This window comes from Podarcis pityusensis (genome assembly GCF_964106645.2).
Source record: "Podarcis pityusensis genome assembly, chromosome: 5".
Lineage (NCBI taxonomy): Eukaryota > Metazoa > Chordata > Lepidosauria > Squamata > Lacertidae > Podarcis > Podarcis pityusensis.
Window position 1 is genome coordinate 4127783 of NC_138032.1, and position 18398 is coordinate 4146180.

The following is an 18398-nucleotide window of genomic DNA, read 5'->3' on the forward strand; positions in this document are numbered from 1 at the left end:
AAGCACCAATAGCACATCAGCAACACGAAGAGCCAAATGAGTTTCTGTCTTTTGGATTTTATTGCTTGCGTGAATCACTTGGCTGACACGTCCTGAAATTGGACCTGCCTCGGGTTGTTGGTTGTCTGCACAAACAGGGCTGACCTTTCTTCTCAGGGATGCATATCTCAGGTTGTCCCTACATTGTCACAGAAGATTTACAGCTGCCTGCTGATGGGAAGACGTGGTTCTCTGTTTGAGGGATGGAGTGATAACATCTCGGGGCTTGGGGACCTTATTTCTCAGCTCCCATAGAGAATTTCCAGGCCACAGAGTCCCATGTGACTTGATCTCCAGAACTCCAGATCTTTCTGGGAGAAAGGCATCTATAAATCTCTCTGGCTGTAACTCAGCCTTTTCCAAGCTTCTGCCCTCCAGATGTTTTGAACTGCATATCCCATCAGTCCCAGCCAGCACGATTTTGGCAGCTAAGCCTTGGTTAAAGGTGAGAAAGGTGGGCAAGCCAGAAAGGATAAGTTGGGATGCTACCAGTGCATGAACCAGTCATGGGGAGGAAAATGCAAGGTGGCAGTTTTGTTTCATTTTCAAAATTGCCCAGAGTTGAAAATGAATGTGCAGAGCAAAGGAAAGACAGCAAATAAACCAGTTTCCTGCTTCTGAGCAGAGTGCTGTATGAGTTATGTGAATAAGTAGTTCAACCCCACATTCTTCACGAGTTTAATAAAATGCCGAAAAATTGGCTTTGAAAGTGGCAGAATGTGGCTACAGAAAAATCACTCCTTACCAGCTCGGCACAAATTGATCTTGAGTTGGAAGAATTCCTAGCAATCCTGTTTTCTGAATTGCTTCTAAGCCCTGTTTCAAGGGCTTGTCCCTTCAACCCCTGGTGATGCTTCTGAGATGAGCAGCAGAGCAAGATCCCATAACTTTCCTGCTCTCAGACAGGCCCTGAGGACAGGGAGCCAAGAGAAAGTTTGGGTGTCATGCAAAGAGAACAGAAACCGTGAGAGTGTGAATGCAATGCTTGAGGGCTGAGGTCACCTTCTCCAGAAATGACAATATTTTAGGCAGGCGAAGTCAAGAGGCTAAATGTTGAAAAATAAAATTCCAAAGTTGTTTAAACCGAAGTCATGATGGGTTTCAGCAGGGTGTGCTTGGCAAGTGAACACAGCCTGAAGCAACTGTGTGTGTGTGTGTGTGTGTGTGTGTGTGTGTGTGTAAGAGAGAGAGAGAGATCTCACTACTCATTAGCAGGGAGCCCCTTCCCAACTTAAGCAATCCAGAGTGATCCTGTAGAACTCAACTATACTGCACCCATTCAGAACTTTCTGGTTGCTCTGGTCGTGGTGTTTACTTTCTGGCCAAATCTGGACCATTGTCAGCCTAAGAACTGCACTTCCAGGCAGGTCTGCTACAGGTCTGATGGCTGAGGAGGTCCTCCATAGTCTCTCTCTCTCTCTCTCTTCTCTCCCCCCCCATGTAAAAGGGCTTGAAGTTTGATTGCATCTTAAATAGATTAGGCCCACTGCCCTCTGCCTTATCAGCAGCAATGAATATGCCGGTGGCCTTCTTCAGCTCCCATCTGCCTAACTGGTTGGAAGCCCTGAAAATCCGATTAACACCTTCCCACTCCCTCTGTGGGCCTAACCTTTCTGTTTGGCTTTGGCTGGCAGCTTCTGCGTTGCATCAACCTGATGAGCTCTCTGATCTCTGCTTTGCAAGGATGAAATTAAGGGGTTTGGTTATCTGGAAGGATTAATTCTGCTGCTGAGATTTATAACCCGTAGGAAGAAGGAAGTAGAATCTGAAGCTGCTTCTGGTCGAGAGGGGGAATGTAATCTCTTGCAGACTTTCCCCTTCTTCCTAGTTTAGTTATTAGGCACAGGAAGATCGGAGGTTTCTGGATGGGGGGAAAGGATGGAGAAGTAATTTTGCTTCCAGGCAAGTGGAAATAAGGGAGAAGGAGAGAGAATGGAGCAGAGAGATACTAATTTATTTGTATTTATTATTTTCATTTAGGAAAAAAATATAAACCTCTTAGAAAAAATCTCTTAAGTGGTGTACAGTATATAAAATAATTAGCAACAATACAAAGATGAAATCAGCAAAGCCTACATAGCTGGATTATACCTCTGACTATTATATCAGACATTCTGCCACATACCTTCATGACAGCTGAGTCAAATCTCTGTATTCCGAGCACGTTACCTCAGAATTCCTGGTGTTGGAGGGGAAATAATAAAAGAGACATGTTATTCTTAAGTTCTGAGAAACATCTGGCTGACCACTGCTTGCAAAGCTCGTCACTAAGCTAGAGCAGCGGATGCTTTGATCCTACAGAGCTTCTTTTGCATTCTTAGCCGCTTTCCAAGTGCTCACTGTGGTAGGTTCCTAGAGAGGGATCGTAGAGTTGGAAGGGACCACGGGGGTCATCTAGTCCAACCCCCTGCAATGCAGGAATCCTTTGAGGGGCTCAAACCCACGACCCTGAAATTAACAGCCTCATGCTCTGCCCCCTCAGTTATCCCAGTGTTTCTAAGAATGACCGGCCACAACAGGCAAATGATGGCTACCGCTCACTCTGAATGAGGATTTGCAAGAATTGTTCTAAGCGGTTGGCTTGTTAGCCCTGCGCCAGCCTTCAGCAACCTTGCAGGGACACGGAATTGTAGCCCAAAACATCTACTGGGCACCAGATTGGGGAAGCCTGGTTTATACCCAGTTGAATTGACACGGGTGGGAGTTGGGGGGGGGGGGGACTCTTTCTACTGTCTTGTTCTTCCCAGTTTGATTTCCTTTTACTTATTGTTTTATTTCAATGTTTGGTATACCATTTAATCACAGTCACTTCTTGGAGAAGAGACCCGCCCGAACCTCATGGAACTGCAGTGGCTCTTCTGGGCCCAGTGTGGTGTAGTGGTTAAGAGCAGTGGACTTGTAATCTGGGGAACCGGGTTCGATTCCCCGCTCCTCCACATGCAGCTGCCGGGTGACCTTGGGCCAGTCACACTTCTCTGAAGTCTCTCAGCCCCACTCACCTCACAGAGTGTTTGTTTTGGGGGAGGAAGGGGAAGGAGAATGTTAGCCGCTTTGAGACTCCTTAGGGTAGTGATAAAGTGGGATATCAAATCCAAAACTCTTCTTCTCTTCTTCTTCTTCTTTGTAAATCCAAGCAACCCTCACCTCCCGTGTTTCTTTTGTGCTACCTCCCCAGGCGGCCACAACGTGACTATTTCTCTGCAGTCGAGGACTGGACACACACACATGCCTTCGGTGGTCGGCGTTCTGGTCTTCACCCAGTTCTGGTTCTGGTTTCCTCTCTCTCACTTCTTGTCGCTGGCCTTCACCCCGACCTGCGTCATCGGCCTTAACAAGGACCTCAAGGTACGTCCTTCCAGGGGCCAAAATGGCGTTGCGTCGGTCAGAATGGCCTGGTGGCATTCTGCGTGCTCCAGAGTTGCCTCTTACCTGCCCAACCCAGTGAAGAAGAGTTTTAGAAGAGTTTGGTGCTGACCTTTAAAGCCCTAAACGGCCTTGGCCCAGTATACCTGAAGGAGCATCTCCACCCCCATCATTCAGCCCAGACACTGAGGTCCAGCTCCAAGGGCCTTCTGGCAGTTCCCTCATTGTGAGAAGCGAGGTTATAGGGAACCAGGCAGAGGGCCTTCTCAGTAATGGCACCCGCCCTGTGGAAAGGAAATAAACAACTATCTGACTTTTAGAAGACATCTGAAGGCAGCCCTGTTCAGGGAAGTTTTTAATGTTTGATGTTTTATCGTGTTTTTAATATTCTGTTGGGAGCTGCCCAGAGTGGCTGGGGAAACCCAGCCAGATGGGTGGGGTATAAATAATAAATTGTTGTTGTTGTTGGTTGTGTAAATAGGTTTGGCCTTGTCTTGCCCCTGGGGTTTTTGCTTTCAGCTGTTGAGCATTGTGATTTCCAAGCTGAGCATGGTAGTACACATGCAGGCCTGTAGAGCCAAAGGTCTTGGATCTAATATTTTATCATCTCCTTTAAAAAGGGAATTAATTAATGGGTGATTTGAAAAGCCTTTCCCCCTCTTGCCTGAGACCCTGGAGAGGAACTGCTAATCAGAGCAGGAAACACCATCCTGGAAGGACCAATAATCCTACTCATTGCATAGCAGCTTCCTTATAATGGACAAACAGGTGTTTTGCCTGCAGAAGGTACCTGGTTTAATCCCCAGCATCTCCTGTGAAAGGGACCCTGGGTGGCAGAGCTGGAAAAATACCCTCTTGGGACTTTAGGGAGCAGCAGCTACCTGGAGAAGCCCATCCTAGGCCAGGTGGATCAGTGGTCTGACCTCATCGCAAGTCTGTCCCCAAAACCAAGGCGATGGTTTGGTCCTCTAACAGTTTCACGGGAACCGCCTTCAGATTCTCAGTTTCCAGCTTCTCCTTAAGCCCGAACTGCTGATCTCTCTCCTCTTCAGCACCACCCTTTCAAATAGATTTGTGGGATGCAATTATATTCCCTTTCGTTAAGTTCGGGCGCCGTTTGATTCCTGTGGGCGAAAAGGGGAGCCAGCAGTGAGCACAGCATCACATCGGCGCTCTCAAAGGTTAATCTTTCAAGCTTCCCCCTCTGAGAGGATATTGCGCCCGCAGCTAGGGAAAGCAGGATGAGAATCTGCATCAGCCAGTAGGCAGGAGAAGAAGGGAGCCGTTTCCTGGCAACGTTAAGGAAAGTGATTGTAAATCGCCAGGGTCGTGGTAGGTAGCTTAAGATTCAGGGTGGAGGGCAGGTTTTGAAGTTGGCGTCCCTCTGGTTAAGGGGGGGCAGGGAAAATGCAGAGCAAACTGAAGCCACCTCATTTCTCCTTTGCCACTTCCTGAACACTGCTGGAGACTTTTATCTCAGGGGTGGCTTAGGAAAAATGACTTGCCAGCTTGGAGAGTAGAGATGATTTTATTTCGGACTCTGCCGCCGCCGCCGATTTGCACAGCCCTCTTACCGCCATCCTCAAAATGCAGTCTTTGCTTTTATCCTTTTAACAGGCAGAACCAGGGCTCCGGGCAGTCCTTGTACTTGCAGCTCCCTCACCTTCAGCATCCTGAGAATAATTTTTTTAAAGACATTTCTAGGCGGCAAGTAGAAGTTTCAGAATGTGCAAGAAGTGCCTGGTCGGAACCTGGGGGCTTCTGCCAATAGGAGAAGAATATATTATATTTACAGTACAGATTTCAGGTTGCTTTTCTGCATCCTTCTCCAGCTTCTTGCCTTCCAGATGTTTTAAACTCAGCCGCGCAGGGTGGTGCTAATAAGAGTTCTAGTCCCAAACCTCTGGAGGGCACCAGGTTGGTGAAGGACTCAGAAAAGCAATTGCATTACTTTATCATGTGAACGTATGGAGCTGTTTTTTACTGAGTTAGATTATTGGTCCTTCTAGTCCAGTATTGTCTACTCTGACTGGCAGCGGCTTTCTGCAGTCTCTGGAAGAGAGACCATTCCCAAGCCTTGCTTCCTGTATCTGGAGATGTTGGGGAGTGAAACCCAATATCGCCTACTTTGACTGCCAGCATCCCTTCAAGGCACTTGATGGAAGGTTTCCCAGAATTTTTAACTAGTAATCCCAGGGATTGAACTGATGACCTCCTGCAAGCAAGTCAGGTGCTCTACCATGGACCTGAGGCCCTCTCCCCCAACTAAGTCCATTGGATCTGTGGTGTGAAGGACTGTAGACGTTCCCAGGCAGGCCAGGCTGTGGGGTAAGCACTTTCCAAGCTTTCCCGAAGAGGGAGGTGCAGAGAGAATTGCCATGTGAAAATACCCAGTGAGACGAGAAGCCTCTTCCTGACTACTCTCTTCTTGCTGCCCAAAGCTGCTTGTTCTTGGGTCTGCACAACTGCATCTGTGTCCATGGCCATGAGTCAGAGCAGTTGTGTCCTGGGGAAATCAAACCTGAGGGAAATGCCGTCTCAGAAGTAACTCGGATTCTGCAACGACAGCAACCCGAATTCAGCAATGTGTTTTGCAGGCTGGGCACATGCCACCTCTCCGCCTGAATTTCGCATACTTCAGGCTACCCTTTTATCCCTGCAAATCCGGCAAGATCACCTTGAGCTGAACGATTGGCGCAGGCGGCAGATCGGTTCTCAGAGACAGACAGATGAGCGGATAAACCTGCTTTCTGCAGTCTCGTCTCAGTCTGTGAAGTACAAGATTGAACTCTCCACGATATGTAAAAAAAATATGTCCCTGCGCATAGGGGACTAGCTTATGTGAGAGATGGTTGCGTTAAGACCCTTTGAGGGCGGAGGGGACCCAATCACAAAGGCCCCATGTGGTACAGTCCACAAACAGGCTCATCTGCTCTCAGTTATAATTTGGCCTTGGAAGTCAGCGGCCAGTGGCCACACTTACCAAAGGCAGTCTTGCCAGTGTTACTTTAGGTACTTGTGCTTGATCCTAATTCAGGATCCGCACAGTGAAGTTTGTAGGATTTTGACAGGCATCACAGCAGGGAAGGAAATGGCATGTGAAATCCCTCAGAAGACTATGTCTTCCACTCCCCCCATCTTCCCTGACCTTTTTATTTCACTTGTAGCCTTTGCAAGATGTTCCTTCTGTCTTTCTCAGCATCCTTCCTCTAGCCTCATAAGGGCTAGAAACTTGGGGCATGTGTGAATGCGAAATTCCCAAGATGCTGAATTCTGAACCTGCCACCAAACCCCACACTTTCTGTTTGCCCGGCCCTGCCTTCAACATCCCTTTTCCAGTCATGGCCGAAATGTGAAAAGCCGGGAGAGAAAGCAAGAGCACAAACAGTGCTCTGTACCGTGTGGGAGCCAGCGAGAGCACAACTGCCTCACAGGGACTAAATTGCCTGGTAATGGAATAATGATGTTTCAGTCCCCGATGGCTCAGAAGCTTCCGGCGAGTGGCAGAGGCAGCATTTGTGCTTCACCTGGCTTGTGTGCGTCTCCCAACGAGGGCACCGCACGAGGCTACCGCTTTGCTCCCCGGCCTTCCGCCATGCCTGTCCAGCTTTGCCCTCCAAACACGCTCTCTCTCTTCCTTCTGCAGATGCCAAAAGTGCAGTACAGATCCAACGTCAAGCCCTCCACGTTTGCCTACCCAGCCCCGCTGGAGGTGCCGAAAGAGAAGGAGAAAGAAAAGGTGGGTGAACGGCCTCCCTGTTTCCATGTGGGCTGCTTGGCTTTGTGCGCAGACAGAACAAACAGTTGCCCCTGCTGCTGCTACATTGGGACCCTTCACGTGTCTCGAGGCTTCTCTGCCCCTGAGATCATAGCCGAAATTGCCCCTCTGTGCGATTTCAAACAATGTGTGGTAGAAAACCTTAAGTTTGCCCTGAAACGGTGGGCCTGGCGGGGAGCAGGGGGCAGTCCTGAATCCCTGGTGCTTCCCTCCCTCATTTCAAACATACACTTTTATTGGTCATAGATTATGGGTGGAATTCAGTGTAGTGCTAAGGAGATTGGTCAGTCGGTGTGAGCATCTCTGTTTGCCCAGTGGGATGGGCTTCCCTCTCCTCCCCCAGTGTTCTTGGGGAAAGCCCTCTTGCGCTAGCTTCCACTAATGGCCCAGCATTTTCAGATGTACACTATTAGTATTAATGGGTGTACACGGATCTGTCAAAATGTAATGTGTGAATTAACCCCAAAAGCAGCCCTCAAAGGATGCTGCCTCTGCGTGCTCAGAAAGGATATGAGGCCAACTGGGAGGCTCTCCCTGCTCCAGGGACTCTTTCAGAGAAGCATTGGAAGGCTCCTCAGGAGATTAAGAGCTCCTGCTTTCTCACCCTCTGAAAACAAACCTTTTGAGAAGCAAGAGTGAACTAGGCCTCCAACTTTGGGGCCCTCTAATCTTGGGGGCTTCATGGGTTTCCACCCCTCTTCACACACACACTTCCCCCACTCCAGTTGGGGCCTCCTGCCCCCCTGCCATATCTGCGCCTGACCCTCAGAGCACCATTATTGGCTTGTTCTCCTGAAAGCCTTTTGTTGTTCTCACGCTCAGGTTTCTACTGCTGTGCTGTCCATCACGGCAAAGGCTAAGAAGAAGGAGAAAGAGAAGGAGAAAGAGAAGAAGGAAGAGGAGAAAATGGAAGTGGTGAGTCTATAATCTCCCATCCTCTGAATCATCGTCCAGGAATGCTGTTCCAGGGCATTGATCTAGGAAGCATGACCTCTGGAGCCACTCCATGGTGGTCAAACTCTCCTCTTCTCTGTCAGTGGGTTCCTTAGGCATCAGTAAGGACCCACCAACTCCATTCATTGTCAGTCAAGAGGGAGGCAACATTAAATTGACACTGCAGTTGGAAGAGAGAGAAGCAGTGACCTTAGTCTAACATCCCTGTGCTGCAAAGCACTAGTAAGGTCTTGGCTATACCCTAAATCCAGCAAACCCTGAATGAATTCAGTCAATGTGGTTTCATCCCATAGTTAAGTGGCGTTTGCAGTTACCTTACGGTGGTACCTGAATTGAACAAGTTTATTTGGAAAAACCACCATGTTTTGCCGAACCTTCAGGAAACTCTCTGGCTTGCAGAGACTGTGGTGTCTGGAGCTGGTCAAGCATGGAGAGGGAGACAGAAGCCTAGCTATGGGCCGTGGGGCAGGGAGGGACCCTGCTCCCTCTGCCTGGCCCTTATTTGCTCATCTCACTCTCTGGCCTTCAGTTGGGCCCCAGAGAAAGCCCCAAAGGAACGGAAGGCAGGCCGAAGAGGGGCAAAGACGTGATTGCTGCAAGCGGGACAGAGGCAGTTTTATCCAAGCTGACCAGTTTCGGAAGTGGATGAGGAGGCTGCTTCTGAGGAGGGCAGCCTTGCTTCTACTCTGGCCAAGCTAACTTGGAGTGAGTTCTTTAGAAGAGGAGAACAGACATGGGGAAATGCAAAACTGAGTGCTGAGCTACATCAAATATTCCCATTTTTCAGTGTTCTCCGGGTATCTGGTTGGATTGTCCCAGGGCACTAATTTTTCCCTAAGAGGCTGAGATGTCGCCAGATGAGGCTCCCTTTTTATAGCTCCTAATATTTGGAATCAGAGAAGAATCTTGCAGTTGCCACCACCCCAGGAGCCTCTTGGGGTCTTCACCTTCCTTTGTAGCATGTGGCCTGGATCACTTGCTTGAGTCATTTGCTCAGAAGCTGCCTTGGGGTGGTGCTCCCATGTTTCTTCCTCCCACCCCATTTCTCTTTCTGGTAAGTGCAGGGCCAGTGTTGAGAGACTGACCCACACCCAGCAGAAACCCCTGGCCCCACTGCTCCTTGCTGTCCCTCCCTGTTCTTCTGCCCAGGGTGGGTGAGCAGCAAGCTGTGTTCCCTCCCACCCTGGCTTGTCTCTTGCTTTTGGGGGTGGGGGGTGGAGGTGGCATGAAGGCCCAGCAGTCAAGGGGGCAGTAGGAGCAGTGGGGAGAACTAAAAAATGGAAGCAAGCACTGGGGAAGTTGGTTTGGGCATTTATGTGCTGCAACCTTCCCTAGTAGTTTTGGACTACAACTCCCATCATTCCCCGCAAGTGTGGCCATCACCCTCCAGTTGTAGTCCTGAACATCCGGGGAAGGCTGAGAGAGCACTTGAAGGAGCTTTCATGCGCAGCTATCCTTCCATCTGAAGGACAGGGCATTCTTTCTTAGTACCCCCACATTACTGAGCGAGGGGGACCACCCACTGACTTCATAGCCGAGTCAAGAAACTGAAGCTGAAGCCTGTTTGGATCTTGCCACTCTCCTCTGTCTTCCGCTCCGGCCGCCTTCATCTTTGTGTCCTTTTGGCTCTGGGGTGTCTTCTATTGTCCGGGCAACTTTTCTTCCCAACTCTCTGGGAACTGAAAGCCCTCTTCCTGTGTTGTCCAAACATGCGGCCGTACCTGTGAAGGGGGGAAAACATGACACAGGCCCGGAGGCATTTTAACAAGGCTGAAGGAAAGCCTTCCTTCCACCAGCCCACGAGGGGAGCAAAGTGTACCTGAAGTAGCCTCCAGAGAGCTATCAATCCCGGCCGATTTCTCACTGCTGCCATCTTTGGAGACAGCTTTATGGCTCAGAAAAACACCCATCGTTGAGCTTTGGACGGGACAGGATAAAGTTCTGCTTCTTTTTAAAATTTGCAGCCAGCCCATTAAGGCTGCCTGGCGTGCCTGGATTTTGGCTTTGTTTTGCTTTATTATTCATTGACGTGGGGCACGTCTGTGCTGGTACGAAGGCTGGACGATGGGCAGGTTCTGCTGTGGCTCCAGGTCCTGTCCTCTCGTATGTATTTGGCTGTGTGTGTTTTTAACGCCTCCTTCCTCCCGTCCCCAAACAGGACGAAACCGAGAAGAAGGATGAGAAGGAGAAGAAAAAAGAGCCTGAGCCGTCCTTCCAGCTCCTTGACAATCCGGCCCGGGTGATGCCCGCCCAGCTCAAGGTCCTCACCATGCCGGAAAGCTGCCGATACCAGCCTTTCAAGACCGTGAGTCGAGCGCATATCTCTCCTCTGACGACCCTCTTCACACCATAAAGCGGGGGGTGGGGGACCTGTGGCACTTTCTGGGTGTTGTTGGACTTGACGACCCATCAGCCCCACCCAGCATGGCTCCTGGGCAGGGGGACGATGGGATTTGTAGTCCAGCAGCATCTGGGGGAGGGGGAAGGCGACAGATTCCTCCCACTTACCATGTCATTGATTTAACGTCATTGGCTTTGAGCAGGTTAAATCATATTTAACTATAGGACCCTTCACTAGAAGGTTTTGAAACAAGATTGGTCAGATTCATGGAGGAGAAGGGCTATCAGTGGCTACTCTCCCCATATGGACCTACCCAGACCCTGCGATCATCATGAGAGGCTCTTCTCCATGTGCCTCCTCCACAAGAGGTCCAGAGGGTGGCAACACGAGAACAGGGCCTTTTCTGCGGTGGCTCCTCGTTTTTGAAATGTGCTCCCCAGGGAGGTGTGCCTGATGCCTTCATTATACACTTTTAGGTGCCAGGCAAAAAAATTTAAAAATGGTGTGGCACAAGCTGCCAAGGAAATGAAACAACTATCTGACTTTTAGGAGACACCTGCAGGCAGCCCTGTATCGAAATTTTTAATGTGTGATGTTTTACAATCTTTTATATATGCTGTAAGCCGCCCAGAGTGGCTGGGGGAACACAGCCAGATGAGTAGGGTAATGATGATGATAATAAATAATTTAATTCTGAAAGTGTGGTGCAGTAAAAAAAAGTTTGAGAAGCACTACCTTAGGCCACCTCTGGCTCCTCTTCATTGCATTATGGCTTATTCAAGAGACCTTCCTGGTAGATTCTTTTCTCTCTGCTAGGTGAGGGCCAGTGGGCCGTTTCCAGTCAGGATTACCTTGGAGAGGCTGGACTTCTTTGCCACCTCCTGCAGATGTCCCTTTGCTGGGCAGGGTGCCAGAAAGGGGGCAGTGATTGTCAGGCGGCTAAATTTAGCTGAAGCCGCAATTAAACTAGGGGGTGGGGCCAGGTCTTGCCCCCTCCCCCTGCTCTGGATTGGCTGGCTTGTGATGCAGCTTTTGCATGACCCTGACTCTCTGGCCCCTGACCCAGCAGCCTCGGGGAACCTTGAACTCACGTTGTGCCCCTCTTTCTCCAGCTTTCCATTGGGGGCATCATTGTCTTGAGAGACACCAGCGAGGACACAGAAGAGCTGGTGGAGCCCGTGGCTGCTCATGGGCCGAAGATTGAGGAGGAGGAGCAGGAACCGGAGCCTCCGGAGCCTTTTGAATACATTGATGACTAAGACACGGGGGTACGTAAGAGGGAGACGTCCCTGCCTGGGCTGATCCTAACCCAAGACAGCGCCCCTGAGGAAATCACATGCGCAGGGGACAATGGACCTTGCCGTATTCTGATATTCAGAGGTATGCTTCCTTTGGATGTGGAAGCTCCATTACTGTCATTCAGGATCAATAGCCAACAAGAAGCCAGTTGACAGAGTCGCCCAATGACAGGGCCGGCCTCGACATTATGTGGCAACAAGCACCGTGGTTAGTCCCATGTTGAGAAAAGTCAGGCTTTGCTCTTACCCACCTGCTCTCAAAACAACAGGAGCAGTACGACATTCACTAGCTTTCTAAAATCCAGTACAGTCGTACCTCGGGTTGCGAACACTGTAGGTTGCACGTTTTCGGGTTATGGACCGCACCAAACCTGGAAGTACCAGAACAGGTTACTTCCAGGTTTTGGTGCTCGCGCATGTGCAGAAGCGCCAAATCACGTCATGCGCGTGTGCAGACGCGGTGCTGCGGGTTGCGAACGTGCCTCCTGCACAGATCACGTTCGCAACCCAAGGTATGACTGTGGATTGAACTGGTTTCTGCACAGAGAACTGCACACAAAACTGGCAAATAATTCAGTAGCTGTTGAGAACTGAACCAGGCTGGGCAGAGTGCAGAATTCTCAGCTCTGCCTGTACCATTCGGCTCCATCGTTCCCTGTGCCATTTCATTCCCACAGGCAGCCTTGTGCCTTGGCCAGGGCTGTGCCTCTTCTGCAGCGTGGCAGGTCCTGGACGTCAGCTCTGGATTCCTGGACTGATGTTGAGGGCTCTTGCCAGGCTGGATGGCTCAGAGGGTCAGCTTCGATTTCTGCTTTGACTGGGTCTGCTGAAACCCAAGCCTCACCTTCAGGTTTCTTGTAGAGTCAGCTGTTAATCAGCTGCAGTCTTTGGAGCAGGGGAGTTAGAAGCCCGTTTGCCATATCTCCAGCTGGTCACAGCACCTTAATCACAAATGATGACCTTGCGGGCAAGTTCGTGGCTGAAGAAATCAGTCGGTTCGGCTTCCCCTCCCAAAAAGCAAGCCATGTTCTGGAAGTGTTGTTGTTTTTCCTGAACCACTGAAATGATGTCCATGCATTGCAAGTTAATCTGAAGAACTGGAATGGGTTGCTTAGAAGATGCTTGCTCCAGGAAGCTCCTTGGGCCTTCCTCAACCTCTGGCACCTCCCAGGTGTTCTGGACTGCAGTCCAAAAGCATTTGAGGGCGCCAGCTTGGGGGGTGGCTGGGATAGGTCGCCCAGTAAAACATTTCAGAGAGTAGCCGTGAAGGGTGGCTGAGACCACCACCGTTTCGCCTCTGCAGCTAAGTGAATCTGGGCCCAGAATCGGAGGAATGCACCGTGTGGTGGTAGAGCTGTGGTTGCCACTAACTCCTTGCCTTTTTTTTGTGTCTCCGCTGTCCTTTATTTTTCTCCCCCTCCTAGGGCCCTTAAAGGAAGCTTGGTGCGCATTACGTCTGAAATGGAGGAAACGGCCCGGAGGAGGCTCTTGCTGCAGCCTGCAGCTCAGTGCATGCTCTGTCGCTTCTGTGCTGACCGGCAGCAGGCAGTCCACATTTTATGGGTGACAAAAGGAAAAACCTATGCTCTCTTTAGTGTACTCTTTCACGAGAAACCAGTTTTCAAAATAAATAAATTAAAAAACCCAAGCGGTGGCTTTGTTCTTCATTATTCCTCGCCTGCAACTTCGGGAAGATGTGAGATGAGTTTCACAGCCTCACCTGCCTTTGTACCCCCATAGTGTTTTTTACACCGGGAAAACATTCGGCCTTGAAGAATACATTTTGTCAATGTGTTGATACAGACTCTCCGTCCTGCCCTGGGCAACTTTGGCTGCTGCAACATCCTTTGTTGGGTTCTGACACACTCCCTCAAACATACTTTCATACCCGATGTCCTCTGGGTCTGGGCTGTGGAAAGGCAGCCCATGCAGCCTGAGGTCTCGGGGTAAATGCTCAAGCGCATGGTATTGTCAGGAGTTCAGCCTACACTTGAGTAGGACCCTGGCAGAGACACATGCCCGACTGACACGTTCCCTCCCTCCTGGTCGATCATTCGGCACACTTAGGGATCCGCAGAGTTTGCGCACCTTGTGTGACAGACCTCAGCAACTCAGCATTTTGGCTAATCTACTTTATTTACATATAAACACACACGGAGCACTGCAACATGGCTCTCTCTCTCTCTAGCATCAGGCAGCAAAGAGAGAAAGAACAAAGGACAACAGTCCCACTTCACGGAACACAGTAACACAAACATCCTGTCTCCGTCACTTCCCATTCTGTGGAGTCAAAACATACACCATCATGTGATAGACAACAATCCTATGACTGCAGTCATGGAGCAGGAATTCTAACAGGTATATGTGTGTCTTCAAGAAGCCCTTGGTGGAATATCTGCATCTTGGGCAGCTGCTCAGAGGCCTTTAGCATTGGAAAGGGCCTTATATCGGACCAGCTAGTAAGAGCCGGTGTGTCATAATGGTTAGAGTACCACACTGGGACCTGGTACTCTGTGGTTGAAATCTCCACTCAGCCAGGAAGCTTGCTGGGTGACACTGGAGACCAGTCACTGCTTCTCATCCTAACCTACCTCACAGGTAGTGGGGATTAAAGGAAGAGTGGGGAGAAGAACCCTGTCCACCACCTTGAGCTCCCTGAAGGAAAAGGTCGCATATAAATGCAATTAATTAAAAAATAAACAAGGAGAATCCAAGCCATAGGAAGGGCACAACTGGGTCATGCAGTGCTATAAAGCTGCTGTTTGCAACTGCCATTTTAATAACAGTGATGTCTTGGCAGCATTAAGAGAATCTTGTGTGAAAACTGCCGCCCGCATGTAGAGGGTGTCTGGGTGGTGGAGGAAGCATAAACTCTGCATTCTTTCCCCCTCTTATCTTCTTGGAATAGGTTTGCTCTCCAGATGTGGTCATTCCGCTTTGTAGAGAGTTCTTCACATCTTCCCCGCCTGCCTCCTAATTGGGGTCCGACCTTCAGACGGCGGTTGTCTCCTGGAATGTCCCGTTGTCCCAGCAACAGCAACCCTAGAGATGCCTGAAAAATAGAGTCATGGTCTGAAGTTGACAGCAGAGATGGATCTGAGTTTTCTTTTCCGTGTCTTGTTTTCCAGGAGATTCCAGATAAAGGGACGAGGTTTTCAGTGCATTATCATTACTTCCAACGTGTAATGGAAATGGCATGAATATTTGAAGGGGGAAACCCCTTCCTGCTCCCTTTCCCCTCTCCCGAGGGAGTGCGTCATTGGGACATGAGAGGTGTTGATCAGGGCAGGCTTTCTGGGGAAGCAGCAAGACGGTGGCGAACTTTTGCAAGCGATGCTGCGGGGAGGTAAAGAAGGCCACTCCCTGAGAGAGGAAATTAATGAGAATTTCCAGGGGGATCCCTGGGCCTTTATACAGACAGAAACCCAGCACATTCCCTGCATGAAGTGTGGCAAGAGATTGCTTCACCTGTTGGATTTCTGCCTGTTGTGCAGCTGTTCCAAGGCGCAGGAGCTCTACTTGGAAAACTAATATTCAATGTTCGTGTTGGAGCATCTCAGCTTCTCAAAGAGGTTTTCTCGTAATCCTTAACTGCCATGTAATCTAAACCAAAATCATCTGCCCTGCCCCGTCACAAGGCTTTCCGGAAGCTTTCGTTGCGTTGAATGTTTTGTGGCCAAGGTGAGATTTGAACTCGTCTCAGTCCTGGCTCACAGTTCACTCTGGCAACCCTTAACACTGAACAGGAGAGCTTGACAGTCTGAGATAACTCACTGATATGAAGGTCAGATGAAAGGAGCAGTCCTGTACCTACTCAAGAGTAATCCCCATTGAACTCAGTGGAACTTGTTTCTGTGTAGACACATGTAGAATTGCACTATTATTGTGCCTGATCCAGTACCAGGATGAAAAGTTTGGTTATCGGAGTGTCCATGGTTCATACTTAAGTAGTTTTTATTTTGAAAGCTCTTCTAAGTAAAGCCTTTCCTAAAAGGGTTCTCTTGCACAAAAACGATTTAATTTAAACCCACAATTAGTGTAATTCCAGGGTCTGGGAAATATGTAACTTTGGGGCTCTTTGCCACGCCACCCACTAATAATTCCTCCCTTCTTGGTTTGTATCCTGCCCTTCATTCCCAAGCACCCCAGGAAAGCAGGTTAGGCTGAGAAATAGTGGTTTGGCCCCAGGACATCCAGTGAATTTTGCTGCTGAGGGAGAATTTGAACTCGGGACTCCCACGTCCTGCTCTTAATAACCTAGAAGCTGGAGGCTAACAGCAAATTCGGAGTGTGCCTCGTTGGCTACCCTTCCTCTACTACCCTTCCTCTAACCACTAGGCCACACTGGCTTACTTGGACGGGATCAAGAAGCTTCACGTAAATTATTTCACTTCATTTCATAAAATTTAAATGCTGCTTGATTGTTTTTTGTTAAAAAAAAACCCAGCAGTTTACAGAAAGGTAAATCAAGAAAAATACAGCAATAATTTAAAACACAGAAGTTAAAATACTAAAGCAGATGAAAATTACATTAAATGCACACCACCTGGTCGAGGCCAGGTGGGCCTCTGTTCGAAAAATATTAAAAATAAGAGAGAAGGTTTCTATCTAGCCTTCATGTTGTTGAGCTACTTTTCTATGTGCAGGGATCTTTAAAAATAAGAATGGGGATGAACTGAATTGTGTAAAACACCTCCTGCAACCTGAAGTGGCCCAGCCCAGACAGGTTCACCATCTCACTGGCGTTTTGTGACCCAGGCCTTCTTTCAGTAACCACCTTTTCGCCAGAATGGCAAAAAACTTTTTCTTCCATTCTGCCCGGGGGCCTCCCCACCCATCTTGCTGCTCGGATAACCGCCTGCTCTTTGCTTTAGGGCACTGGCAATCGTCCCCCCCCAAACTGCTGCCGCCCAGTTTTCCTTTGCTAAATGTTTTTCCAACTTTTTGATTTATTGTCGATGAAGTTACATTTCAGCAAAACAAACCTGACTGTTCTTGGGCTCCAGGCTTCTTGGCAAGACCCGGCGCCTGTTTGGAGGGAGCGCTGAATCTTCCTACATAAATACTGGTGGAAAAGCAGGCACTCCCCCCCCCCCCCCCCCAGCGCTGAGAAAAGGCGAAGGTTGCAAAACTGGTCCTTCTTCTGCGCTTACAGATTCCAGATCTCTGGCCACTTGAACCCCTAACCAGAAGGCTAATCCTCAAAACCTTTTATAGCCTGGCCAATTTCCTTGGCCATTAATTCTGCGCTTAATGAAGATTCGTGGGTCCTAGCCTCTGGAGTAGCACAAAATGAGATTGCTCCTTCTTCCAGGTGACAGCCCTTCAGAAATCTGAAGCTGGCTATCACATTGCCTCTCACAATCTTCTATGTTCCAGGCCAAGCCTGTCCAATTCCCTCATAAGGCTTGGTCAAGGTTCCTTCAATCCAACTCACCTGGGCAGTGTGTATGGAGGTCCAGGGCTGCCCAGGTGGCAAGACTCCCCCCCCCCAGTATGAGTCTCACTGACGTGGTCCAAAGGAAAGCAGAGTGAGATGTTTGGCACCACCTTGTCTGCCGGAAGGAGGCGTACAAGGCGTCATCCAACTGCCTTAGGGACACTTTGCAAAACGAAGTGAAGTAAGAAAAAGCACAGCACGTTGTTTGTGGGTCAATATGCATAGAAAGAAGACCAATAACCTTTGCTTGGGCTTCTTTGTCTTTGTTTCGTGTTTTCTGGGTGTGCATGCATATTCACCCAAAAATTAGCAAAAGGAAGTGAAGTTCTTTCCGTGTGAATGCATATTCACCCAAAAAACGCAAAGCGAAGTGAAAGAAGCCCAAACAAAGCAAAACAGGTTGTTTTTGGTTCTATATGCATAGAAAGAAGATGAATAACCTTTCATTGGGCTTCTTTCTCTTCATTTCGTGTTCTTTCAGTGTGCATGCATATTGACCCAATAATCGCAAAAGGAAGTGAAGTTCTTTTGGTGTGAATGCATAGTCACTGAGTCTGACTCCAGATTTGTGTAGGGTTTACTCCTTAGCCTTTCCTTCCCCCAAAAGATGTCCCACAAGGCAGCAGGTAGCAGCCTTTATAGTATGTATAGTTAATAACAAAAGAAGAGCCTCCTGGATCCAGCCAGTGGTCCATCAAGCCTAGCATCCTGTGCTCACAAGTGGCCGACCAGATGTCTCAAGCAGGATTCGAACACAGGAGCGGATGGATGGATGGGGAGGTGGTGAGAGAGATGCAGAATGTAAGAGACTGTATGGCATCCTTCACTAAACTGGTCCCTTCTGGGGGCTGATTGGTGCTGTGGTCCAGAACATCTGGAGGGCACCTGCTTGGCAAAGCCTACTCAGACTTGGGTGGCTGGTTGCTGTGTATAGTGCTGGTCGTGACATGAAGCCAGCCCTCCTGGTTAGGGCTAATTGTGGAGGAAATGTGAGTCGTCTCCTGGGGCTGCTTCCAGAGAAACCTCCCCTCTGGCTGGTGTGCCAGCGGCTAATTAGTGCGCCTGATGTTTGTCTTCTGCAGGAGCGGGTGGGAACGAGGGAGGGATGGCGGTGGCGGATCCCACGGCAGGAAGGAGCTCTGATCTTCCCTCCTTTCTCACTGATTCTCGGAAGCCTGGGCAGAG

The 18398-nt window shown here is 49.3% G+C and overlaps 1 protein-coding gene across 1 annotated transcript in view; it reads left to right on the forward strand.

Moving 5' to 3' along the window:
• PSMD1 (proteasome 26S subunit, non-ATPase 1) overlaps positions 1–13421 on the forward strand; it is an 85625-nt gene extending 72204 nt beyond the window's left edge. Inside the window, exons 20-25 of the mRNA XM_081007402.1 lie at positions 3215–3384; positions 7049–7141; positions 8003–8095; positions 10293–10439; positions 11588–11743; positions 13198–13421. Of these exons, the coding sequence (XP_080863528.1) occupies positions 3215–3384; positions 7049–7141; positions 8003–8095; positions 10293–10439; positions 11588–11734 (650 nt within the window). The 3' untranslated portion in view covers positions 11735–11743; positions 13198–13421. The remainder of the gene's footprint in view (positions 1–3214; positions 3385–7048; positions 7142–8002; positions 8096–10292; positions 10440–11587; positions 11744–13197) is intronic.
• The last annotated feature ends 4977 nt before the right edge of the window (positions 13422–18398 follow it).